Source organism: Pelobates fuscus, chromosome 3 (genome assembly GCF_036172605.1).
Source record: "Pelobates fuscus isolate aPelFus1 chromosome 3, aPelFus1.pri, whole genome shotgun sequence".
In the NCBI taxonomy this organism is placed as follows: domain Eukaryota; kingdom Metazoa; phylum Chordata; class Amphibia; order Anura; family Pelobatidae; genus Pelobates; species Pelobates fuscus.
Window position 1 is genome coordinate 212,621,112 of NC_086319.1, and position 12,914 is coordinate 212,634,025.

The window sequence follows — 12,914 nt, forward strand, 5'->3', positions numbered from 1 at the left end:
CAGTCACTTAAACACCGGCCGCGAGGAATCCACGTCCTTTTCTAGCAGGACGCTCAATACGTGACGTCATGACGATAGCACGAGCAATCTGTCACTCAAGTGTCCGATATCCAATCGGTACTTGTCAGAGGCGTGATTTCCATCCAGAGCCAGGGTATTTAAGCTTACTCCTTACTTCAGCTCATTGCCCTGTCGTGGTTCTAGCTTGTCTAGTCACTCAGTGCTCTGGTATTCTAGTTTGCTCTTTTGGTTTTGACTCGGCTCGTTGTACTACCCTGTTTCTCTGTTATCCCTTGACCCGGCTTGTCTCTCGCTTATCTGTCTTCTCGTTCCCTCGACCTCGGCTTGTCTCTGACTATTCTTTACTCTCGGTACGTTAGTCCGGCCATTCTAAGGCCCGGTATACGTACCTTTCCACTCTTTGTACTCTGCGTGTTGGATCCCTGTCCCGATCCTGACATTACGACAGGGCCAATGGATCCTGCAGGTACAAACAGTCAGCTTGGTTCTTCGGATCCCAGGTTTGACGCCATGGAACATAGGATGGATCAGATGGCTTTGGCACTACAGGCACTTTTGTCTCGTGCTAGTAATCCACCTGAGGAGACACGTACTCCCCCTATCTCTCCTGCAGTCTCAGGTCTAGAGGTAGCCACTGTAGGTGCTTCTTCCCGTATTACCCCACCAGTACGTTATGGCGGGTCACCGGAGAGGTGTCGTGGCTTTCTAAACCAGATTAGCATCCATTTCGAATTACTACCCCGCTCTTATCCTACAGATAGAGCAAAGGTTGGATTTATTATTACTCTGCTCATTGAAAAAGCTTTGAGATGGGCCAATCCTTTATGGGAGAATGATAATCCACTAGTCTATAATTATAATGCCTTTGTAGCTGCGTTTAGAAGAACTTTTGACCCTCCTGGCAGAAAGGTCAATGCAGCTAGATTAATGTTGCGCCTTAAACAGGACAATCGAACACTTGTGGATTATGCACTAGAGTTCAGATCCCTGGCGGCAGAAGTTAAGTGGAACGAACAGGCTTATATAGATGTGTTTTTGAATGGGTTATCAGATGTAATTCTTGACGAGGTCGCTACTAGAGAACTCCCTGAAAATTTGGAGGATTTAATTTCTTTTATATCTCGTATTGATGAACGCTTAAGAGAGAGGCAGAACACTCGAGATAGGACCCGTAGACCCTCCTTTAAACTAGCGCCTACCTTTCAAATCTCTGAGTTCGAAGACTTACGTATTCCTGAACCTATGCAGATAGGCAGTACTCATCTCACTGAAAGGGAGAGACAGTACAGGAGAAGGGAGGGTTTATGTATGTATTGTGGAGTCAGGGGTCATTTACGCCTAAATTGTCCCAATCGTTCGGGAAACGCTCGCACCTAAGTTCCTCTAGAGGACAGGCCTTGGGTGTTTCTACTTTGTCCTCTATTCACAACTACAAGGAGCTCAGGCTTGTGTTACCCGTTTCTTTAAAGTGGGAGAAGGGAGTAGTTAAGACTATGGCACTAATCGATTCTGGAGCTGCTGAGAGCTTTATAGATCAGGGTTTTGCTGCCAAGCATGCTATTCCATCCCAGTTAAAAGAGACACCTCTGGCTGTCGAGGCCATCGATGGTAGACCGTTACTTGAGCCTGTTATTTTCCATGAGACCATACCGATTAACTTGACTGTGGGCATCCTGCATAAAGAGGATATATCCTTAATGCTCATTTCTTCTCCATCTATTCCCATAGTCCTGGGGTACTCCTGGCTGAGGAGACACAACCCTATTATTAATTGGGAATCAGGGGAGATAGTTTCGTGGGGAGAGAATTGTCAAGAAAAATGCTTGCGGAAGGTCTTACCTCTTGGATTAACTAATACATCGAATACCTCTGACAATCCTACAGAGACACAAATTCCGTCTCAGTATCTAGATTTAAAGGCAGTATTTGACAAAAAGAAAGCCGATACCTTACCCCCACACAGGTCCTTTGATTGCAAAATTAACCTACTCCCTGGTACCATGCCTCCCAGAGGTCATGTATACCCATTATCTATAAAGGAGAACTCAGTCCTAGAGGAATATATTCACGAGAACTTAGACAAGGGATTCATCAGGAGGTCCTCCTCCCCTGCCGGGGCTGGATTTTTTTTTGTTAAAAAGAAAGATGGTTCTTTGAGACCTTGTATTGATTATCGAGGCTTGAATAAGATAACCATTAAAAATGCCTACCCGATTCCCTTGATCACCGAACTCTTCGATCGTTTGAAGGGCTCTACAATTTTCACCAAGTTAGACCTCAGAGGGGCATATAACTTGGTGAGAATCCAGCAGGGACATGAGTGGATGACGGCATTCAATACTCGATATGGCCACTATGAATATACTGTCATGCCTTTTGGGTTATGCAATGCGCCAGCGGTATTCCAAGATCTGATTAATGAGGTTCTTAGGGAATTTCAGCAAGAGTGCGTCATTGTATACCTAGATGATATACTCATTCATTCTAGTGACATTGAGATTCATCACAAGCAAGTCAGGAGGGTTTTGCACAAGCTTCTCCAGCATGGCTTGTACTGCAAGTTGGAGAAATGTAGCTTTGATCAAACCCAGGTAACCTTTCTCGGCTATGTGATCTCTGGGGAGGGATTTAAGATGGATCCGGATAAGCTCCAATCCATTCTAGAGTGGCCTTTACCCACAGGTCTTAAAGCCATACAGAGATTTATTGGTTTTTCCAATTATTATAGGCGCTTTATTAAGGGCTATTCTTCCATTATTGCACCTATCACTAACATGACCAAACAGGGGGCTGACACTAAGAATTGGACTACTGAAGCTCTCCTTGCGTTTAAGACTCTCAAGGAGCTTTTCGCTTCCGCTCCCATTTTAGTTCACCCTGACACTTCTCTGCCTTTTTTGCTCGAGGTAGACGCATCAGAGACTGGTTTAGGTGCTGTTCTATCTCAAAGGTTGGGTGTTGATAAACCATTACATCCATGTGGATTTTTCTCTAAAAAATTGACCGGTACTGAAAGCAGGTATGACATTGGTGACAGAGAATTACTAGCGGTTATCAAGGCTTTGAAAGAATGGAGACATTTATTGGAAGGTACATTACATCCTGTTACCATCCTGACAGACCACAAGAACTTGTCCTATATCGGAGAGGCCAAGCGTCTGTCCTCCAGGCAGGCTCGTTGGTCGTTGTTTCTTACCCATTTCAATTACGTTCTGACTTACAGACCTGGGTCAAAGAATTCTAAAGCCGATGCGCTATCTCGCCAATATGAACCCTCTGCTTCAGTTGAACCACTTTTGTCTTCCATTGTACCCAAATGCAATATTATTGCTAATACCAGTCTCAAAATTCATTCTCCGCTACTTGACCAGATCTTGAAGTCACAACATCTAGCTCCCGGAAACACTCCTGAGGGAAGAAACTTTGTTCCTCCTGAACTTCAACTGGAGCTCTTACAATGTTTTCATGAAAGTAAAATAGCTGGTCATCCTGGTATTCGCAAGACATACTCTCTGATATCCAAGGATTTCTGGTGGCCTTCACTTCGAAAGGATATTGAGGAGTTCGTCGCAGCTTGTGAGACTTGTGCCAAGACTAAACTACCTCATGCATCCCCATGTGGCCTATTACACCCCTTGGACATTCCTGAGAAACCTTGGTCCTGTTTGTCCATAGACTTTATCGTTGATTTGCCTGCTTCCAAAAGACAGACTGTTATTCTCACGGTGGTGGATAGATTTACTAAGATGGCCCATTTCGTGCCATTACCTAAACTTCCGACTTCTCCTGAATTGGCGGAGATTTTTGCGAGAGAAGTTTTTCGCCTACATGGGATTCCTTCAGAGATTGTTTCTGATAGAGGTTCTCAATTTGTCTCACGTTTCTGGAGATCCTTTTGTTCTCAAATGGGCATCAAATTGAACTTTTCCTCTGCCTATCACCCTCAGTCTAACGGAGCTGCTGAACGTACTAATCAAAAGATCGAACAGTATCTGCGTTGCTTTGTTTCCGAACACCAGGACGATTGGGTCGGTCTGATTCCTTGGGCGGAGTTCGCACACAATAACCTTGTTTGCGATTCAACTCGCTCTAGCCCTTTCTTCATGAACTATGGCTTTCATCCTTCGATTTTTCCTTCGGTTTCCTCTTCTCAGGGGATACCGTCGGTTGATGATCATGTCGCCAACCTGAAGAAATTATGGGATCAGACTCGACAAATTCTATTACATAGTTCCTCGCTGTTCAAGAAACACGCTGACAAACATAGAAGAGCGGCTCCTGTTTTTGTTCCTGGGGATAGGGTATGGTTGAGTACTAAGAATATTCGCCTAAAAGTTCCGTCCATGAAATTTGCTCCTCGCTACATAGGTCCTTACAGGGTTCTCACTCGTATCAATCCGGTTGCGTATCGCCTTGCTCTGCCACCTGCCTTACGCATTCCTAACTCTTTTCATGTCTCCATGTTGAAACCCCTCATTTGTAACAAATTCTCCTCTAAGGTCCCCTTGCCTCGTCCTGTTCAGGTGGAGGGTCGGGAGGAGTACGAGGTCAGCTCCATCATTGACTCCAGAATTTCAAGGGGAAAATTGCAATATCTGGTCAACTGGAGGGGATATGGTCCTGAGGAGAGGAGTTGGGTACCTCAGGAGGACGTCCATGCTTCTCGCCTTCGCAGAGCATTTCACCTTCGCTTCCCATCTCGCCCCGGTTCATTCCGCCCGGTGGGCGTATCTGAGAGGGGGGGTACTGTCAGGGTACCTGAGGCCTCTACCTCTAAGGGAGGTAGAGACTTGGTGGTGTATCCGTCCAGGCGAGCTGTTTCCTCCGTTCCTCGCGGTTCATCCAGTCACTTAAACACCGGCCGCGAGGAATCCACGTCCTTTTCTAGCAGGACGCTCAATACGTGACGTCATGACGATAGCACGAGCAATCTGTCACTCAAGTGTCCGATATCCAATCGGTACTTGTCAGAGGCGTGATTTCCATCCAGAGCCAGGGTATTTAAGCTTACTCCTTACTTCAGCTCATTGCCCTGTCGTGGTTCTAGCTTGTCTAGTCACTCAGTGCTCTGGTATTCTAGTTTGCTCTTTTGGTTTTGACTCGGCTCGTTGTACTACCCTGTTTCTCTGTTATCCCTTGACCCGGCTTGTCTCTCGCTTATCTGTCTTCTCGTTCCCTCGACCTCGGCTTGTCTCTGACTATTCTTTACTCTCGGTACGTTAGTCCGGCCATTCTAAGGCCCGGTATACGTACCTTTCCACTCTTTGTACTCTGCGTGTTGGATCCCTGTCCCGATCCTGACAATCAGTGAGTAGTATGTATTTCAATTCGTATACAAAGAATTGGTTTGCTTACTTTGCGTGCTAACTTATATATATTGTATGCTCGTGAAAGATTCCAAATGTTTTAACATATTTGTCCTGGAACAAGAGGCCCTCAAAGTCTATTTACCTAGTACTTATGGTCAATATTGACTCTTTTTTAGGGTTAGAAATGGTTGAAGCATCAAAAATATAAAGATGTTTTGATATATAACATTACACATGAGACCTGCGTGTCTCCTCACCAAGCATGCTTGTACACATCTGCATTTTCGTCAATAAAAAGCATATTTAAAAAAAAAAAAAAAAAAAATTATAAAGATGACTTCATGTTGGTGGAACTGTGGGGCACGAGCATATGCTTCATATATGTTGAGGATGACCTATAGATTGGCTTAAACTTGTAAACTTGGCTTAAACTTAAACTTTAAAGTAAGGCACTAATACCTTATTTTCTCGCTATGGATGTATGGAGCAAATGTCCAATAACTGTGAGTGTGTCTTTGAAAAAAACTTGACAATGGTTTAAGGAATGTTAAACTTGGAATAAGTAAAATATTAATATTGTTTTTACTTCTTTATTCATGAGGAGCTGCATCTATTTTTTTCTCCTCTCCTCTATCCACAAATATACATTAATAATAAATAATGATAGATAATACTTTTCCCATTTTTTTACAATTCTTTTTCTTCCTTTATGACTATTTTGTTATATCATTTTAACTAGAGAGTTAACTGTTATTTATGACAAAACTAACAAAATATTGTATGTCTTCTTTTAAGAGTGCCATTTTGAGTAAATATAATATACTGTACTGTGCTTATAAAACAAGAGAATTCATATTCCTTAAAAGATTACTAGGAAATGTATACTGTTTAAGAATCTGCTCTCAAGCAAACAAAAATCTATTTACATATATATATATATATATATATATATATATATATATATATAAAAATGTAGTAAGGTAGCACTCCGCACTTCCAGGATTTCATATATATAAAAATTTACTTTTATTAGCTTTTAAATATATATATATATATTCCAGAAGATCATGCCCTCAGGCTATACAAAAAATATTAATTGGCGGGTGCTAAAAGCCAGGGCCAGTCAATACAGAAGAAGCAAAAAAAATGACTAGCACTCAGGGTTCAAACTTCATACTTTATTGAAGAATCATTAAAAAATAATGGATCAACATTTCAGCCCCCTTCCAGGACTTTCATCAGGATCAAGAATATATATCCTGTACTCTTTTCTTGATTTTCTAGAGATCGGCATATAAAAACGTACTCATTAAAGGAACATTTTGCTATGTATTAAATCACATGTATCTGACCAGACTTAACGTACGTCATGAATTGCCACCTTCCTTACCATATGCCCTTTCTGTATAGAGACAAACCTACTCAGGTTTACAATGTGCAACTCTTGGGTTCAGTTCTCTCTGTTTCCTGCTCTGCTGCTGATCAGATGCCTCCATCATGTCCCAATGTTGTGTGACCTTCCGTATACACTTGGGCTTGTTTGCCTTATTCGGTCATTGTATATTGGAATGCATAAAATGTAAATGAGGTTTGTTGTTATTCAGTTTACCAGGGCTCCTTACTGTCCTGTTTTCAAAGGGACAGTCTCGATTTCAGGATCATATTCTAAAATAGTTCCCTGTTTTCCTGAATCCAGAGATACCAAGGAACTGTCCTTCAGCAGCACAGTGCAATCATGTCATCAGACACTTTTACACTGTGCAGCACGCATTAGGACCATGCATAAAGCACTTGAATAGCACTCTTGCATGGTCTTACAAGTAGGAGGCAGGTCAGGAGGCTGTCTGACATCCTGGCATGCTTGGCACCAGGCTGACATGCCCACTTATGTGGGCATGTCTTATCCATTGTAGGTGTTGACATTGGCACAAGTTGTATCACTGGCACCACCAGTTAGAAGACCCACCCTTCTGGATTACTTACCTCCCAATGTTGGGAGGTAAGGTTTAATGTTGCCTCAGTAATATGGTTTATTGCTTATCAAAGTAGCAGCAGTGCTTAAACTGACCAAATATATAAATTTTCATGCATATGCTAAATAACTAATAAAAAAAAACCCATCTGAAACACTAGTGTAAATCAAGTTAAGGCACAGCAATTTGAAAAATGATCACCATAATTAAAGTTATTGGTATTGCAATGGGTACATGTCTAAATAATCATATGTAACACATGAAGTATATAAATGCTAGTTCACTGTTTACATACTAAAATATACTGAATATTATATTATAAATAGTAAGTCAGCACCTATGATCTGACAAACACATGTAAAGAAAGCGTAACAGTTTCAAAGGTTCCTGTAGATTATCAACTGTCTAGGTTCAAACAGATACGGGCTAGTAATAAATTGAAACCTTTCCAAAATGGTGAGTTTCTACTGAGTTGCCATCTTTGCTACATGCATATTCTGTAATATAAGCACAATTATAATCACTAGCATGATTCCCGAAAGATTAAACAAGAAAAAATAAGACAAGACACTCTACCTACCTCCCATATATTTTCTTTACAAAATGCATAATTTTTGCTAAAGATTGGAAAACTAATTATAGTAAAATATAATTGCTTGCCACATTAGAATATATTAAGAGATTATTCAAGTAAGCTGCATTTTCTTTTTCAGTGATTTTGGCTTACAAATTGTGTTTTGTTGCCTATCATTCACCGTTTGTTTGTGTACTCACCATTCAGGTGATTGTATGGGCAATGTGAATCATAGATATCTCCTGTGACAGTGAGTGAGTGTGAGGGGTGTTGGGCTTATACCTGCTATAGTAAATTACATTAAATGTTTTATTGTCAATAGAATTAACTTCCTTGTATGCAAAACATAGTACAAAATTAAACATTATATTTAAAAGGAAAAATAACCTGAAAAAAGAATGTGTATGATTTTCAGTTTTTTCTTCGGCTATATACTCTAAAAAGGTAATGTTAGAGTATTTTTACAATAAAACTATCAATCTACAAGCTACATCTTTAAATCAACGACTAGAATATGATCGGTACATATGTCCTATAATTAAACAGCTTTTTACAAAAATATTTTGTTTAACCCCTTAAGGACACATGACATGTGTGACATGTCATAATTCCCTTTTATTCCAGAAGTTTGGTCCTTAAGGGGTTAAAGGGATATCTCCATAGATACCTGCTTTTGGATATGTTTATTGTCAAGTCAGCCACCTCAGCAGGCTGTGAAATATATTGGAAAACTATTTTTTTTCTTAGAGAGCTTATTTTTTTTAAACAAAATTACATTGGCTTCATAAATAAACAAGTGTTATACATATAATACATCATAAAAACAACAAAAGCAGAGAAATAAAAATATTAGGCTTTATTTTTTTTATTCCTTAAAATTACCACTCACCTTCACAAGATTACTAGAGGATAATGTTTCTGCCTCATTTTCATTTCCAAGTCCTGAATCATCAGCATCGATAAGATTTTCTGTGGGGACATCTTGCTTTGGTTTTATAAAAGTAAAGTCACTTTCACTTGAATCCAGAGCAACACACACATTGTATGAATATGGAGGTAAAGTTCCATTGTTATATTGGGAAAGTATTCTGGGATCCACTTGAGAATAAAGATTGGTACTGAGAGATCCAAAGGCTGGAGTGGATTTTGATTGCTTACATTTGGATATGATAACTAACATAACACTTAAAATAAATAAAAATGAAATAAGTGCTAAAGCAATCACTAAATACATTTGTAAATTAGGTGGAGAATCATCATCACTGAGTTCACTAGTGAATTTGGGAACCACTTGTTGGAAAGAATCTGCAACAATTATACATAATGTTGTTGTTGCTGTCAGTGAGGGGACTCCATTGTCTTTCACCATAACTACCAGCTTATATTTAAGAACATCTTTCTGTTCAAAGACACACGATGTTCTGATTTCTCCCGTATGCTGACTCATGCTGAAGGGAGAAGGTTCTGACACTTGTATGAAATGATAAGAGAGCCAAGCATTATGTCCTGAGTCAGCATCCACTGCAACCACCTTTGTTATCAAAAAACCTTCTTCAGAAGAAAATGAAACAATCTCAAACACAGTTGAACCATCGTTTTCTGTTGATGGGTATAAAATTCTTGGTGAATTATCATTTTGATCGATTATATGAATAATTAATGTTGTATTACTACTCAGAGATGGGGATCCATTGTCTTTAGCAGTTACTTGTAGTTGAAATTCCTTGTGTTGCTCATAATCAAATGATCGTTGAGCATAGAGAACTCCAGTCTCTATATTAATGGAAAGATAAGAAGATACTGGGATATCTTCAGTGTATGTACTGGAAATTGAATAAATAATCTTGGCATTCTCATCAACGTCAAAATCCAAAGCATGCATTCTGTAAATTGAGGCTCCTGGTAAATTGTTTTCTGGTACATATGCAACATAAGTAGATTTTGTAAATACTGGAGGATTGTCATTAACATCTGATATATCCAACCTGATAGTTTTTGTAGTGGAAAGTGAAGGAGATCCCCTATCAGATGCTCGAACTGTGATATTATAACATGATTCTTTCTCTCTGTCTATGGCTTTTGTTGTAACAATTTTGTAGTATTTACTTGATGACAGTATTAACTGAAAATGTATATTCTCTATAATTTGACAGTCAAATTCTCCATTTTCTCCCGAATCTTGGTCATGAACTTCAATCAGTGCAATTAGTGTACCTTGTGGGGAATCCTCAGGAATAGGTGAAGTTAAAGAGGTAATAAATATCTCTGGGGCATTATCATTTTCATCTATTATTTCTATTAAAACCTTAGAATAGGCCACAAGCCCACCACCATCCTTTGCTTGAATAGATAGTTCATAGTTTTGTACATCTTCAAAGTCCAATTTTCTTTTGGTTTTAATTTCTCCACTTGTAGCATTAATACTAAACATGGCAGTAGAAATTTCATTGTCAGATGTTTTTCTAAAGGAATATGTGATCTGTGCATTAGAACCTTCATCCTGATCAGTTGCAATGACGTGAATCAGTGTAAAGTTAATGACAGTGTTTTCACTTACACTCACTTTATAGACTTCTTCCGTAAATACAGGAAAATTATCATTTGCATCAGTAATAATAATCTTGATCAGAGCAGTTCCAGATCTAATGGGATTCCCTCCATCCACTGCTGTTAAAATTAATTCATGAACATTTTGTGTCTCTCGATCTAATGGTTTTTCTAAAACAAGTTCTGGAATTTTACTGCCATCAGTGCTGGTCTTTTCACTCAGTGTAAAATGCTGATTATCACTGAGCTTGTATGTTTGTACTGAATTAATCCCAATATCAGGATCTTCTGCATTTTGTAACATAAAATGTGTTCCTGGTGAAGTAAATTCAATAATTTCTAATGAAATGGTTTCATGATAAAATTTTGGAGAATTATCATTTATATCCTGAATTTCAATGGTGACAGGAAAAACATTTAAAGGGTTTTCAACCACTGCATCAAATGTTAGGACACAGAGGGCTGCTTTTCCACACAGTGACTCCCTATCTATCTTGTTTTTAATGTATAAATTCCCATTTTGTAAATTAGCAAAAAAATATTTTTCAGAAACACGAGAGACAATCCGAAATTTTCTAACTGAGAGCTGTTTAATATCTAATTCAAGGTCTTCAGCAATATTAGCTATAACAGAGTCTTTTCTCATTTCTTCAGCAATAGAATAATGAAGCTGACATGAGACTGAATGACAAAGCCATGAAAATAAGAAGAAAAATATTACTTGCCATCTGATTCCTTTGTTTTTTTGTAAATCTTGTGTTTTCATCTCTGCTATCTTGAAAGTGATTCCTTTCTTGAAAGTTATTTGTAATCTAAAGCACTGAATCCACCTCCTTAGAAAAATATAACCAGATTTTCTGTGCTCTGTATGTGAGAGAATCCAAAAATGGCTGTGTTTCTTCTTGCAGATCTGCAGTGTGTGTTACTGATGGAAATATCAGTGGATCTCCAGCTCTGTATTCTTCTCCTTATTGGTCAAACAGCGGCGCTCAGAGGTATAAATGGTGAACTGCACGACTGAGAGTTTTTTTATGCACCCAAAGTTACAATTTATACTTTATCAATGTAATGCAACCTATGCTTAGTTTAAAAGAAGCACTAATTAGTGTTTTTGCATTTAGATAGAACACAGCTATGTATTTCTTCAGATATATAGTGAAATGTTTAGTTTAGTCTTAAAGAGAAAAAAGTCTGTCTCATAATTTCCACAAATGTCTAATACTATATAGTAGCAATGAAAGATATAAAAAAGATATATAAAAAAAAAAAAACATGAGGCAATGTGGCAACCATGGAAGGGGCTATCTAATACTAAACAACATATTAATGTAAATGTGGTGACTTAATAGTTCTCTTCTACTTGCAAAGAACACTATGTCCCTTTTTACCTAGATACAGAGTTGGTTGTTGATGTTTGACTTTCAACTTGACCCATCTTGATAAGTTGCAAATGGAAAGATTTATACAGATAATCCTAATAATCAATGATTCTTTTATGCATGTTCCCAATCCCAGGACATCCCAAAATGGGGTGGAAGGAATAGAAGTTTAACTTTAGCTTGTTCCACTAAAGTTTTCAGAACCTTTGTTCATTTAATTTCACAAACAATTATTAAATTATTTGACTAAAACATTGAACTACTAGAACCTTAAGCCAAGCCACTATTCTATGGCACAAATAATGCTAAAGTGATCTTCAATATAAGCCATCCAACTTTGAATAGCAATAATATGTGGGAAATGCAGGGCAAATATAAACAAATGCAATATATAGGCAGTTAACTATGCAATAAAAATCCAACATGTTCTACCATCACATTATTTATGGATAGGGAAAATGGTTGAACTGCAAGTCACACAATTGATATGCAAATAGAATAAAATGATGGCCTAGTGATACATTTTATATCAACTTATTCTTTACTTCAACTTAGCAGCACAACAGTAAAATACTAAACTAATTAACTGAAATGTCTCAACCAATGTTGGTCTTTCCACTTTTTCCTTTGGGACCCTGGGCAGATCCTATAATTCCAGCAAGTGTTTTAGTGTATTTAGTGAAGGACTGGGTAGTAAATTAATTCATTAAAAAAAGCATAAAAGGAAACATAGAATCTACAGATTCTGCTGTATTAAAAAATCAATCAGTAAATAGTATGTATTAAAGTTCATTTACAAAGAATTGGCTTGCTTATTTTGCCTGTTAACTTATCTATATTGTATGCTCATAAAAAATTCCAAAATTATTATTTAACATATTTGTCCTGGAACAAGGGGCCACCAAAGTCTATTTACCCAGTAAGTATAGTTATATAAAAATTGACTATTTTTAAGGTCACAGTCGTGCTAAGAAGTTTTTATACCCTGGCAGAAATTGTGAAATTTTGTCATTGAACTTGAAAATATGACTGATCATGCAAGAAAAAGTATTTTATTAAAGGATAGTGATCATATAAAGCCATTTATCATCATATAGTTGTTTGATTCCTT

At 38.2% G+C, this 12,914-nt stretch overlaps 1 protein-coding gene across 31 annotated transcripts in view; it reads right to left on the reverse strand.

The window, feature by feature from the left end:
- Nucleotides 1-12,914, reverse strand: part of LOC134602746 (protocadherin gamma-A4-like) — a 347,761-nt gene that overhangs the window by 128,121 nt on the left and 206,726 nt on the right. Inside the window, exon 1 of one of the 31 annotated variants that reach the window (XM_063448029.1) lies at nucleotides 8,767-11,193. The exons of 29 other annotated variants lie outside the window; for them this stretch is intronic. In XM_063448029.1, coding sequence (XP_063304099.1) covers nucleotides 8,767-11,190 — 2,424 coding nt within the window. In that variant the 5' untranslated portion in view covers nucleotides 11,191-11,193. Of the gene's footprint in view, nucleotides 1-8,766; nucleotides 11,194-12,914 lie in introns of those variants that run through there. One more of the 31 variants, XM_063448016.1, reaches the window with a different exon arrangement.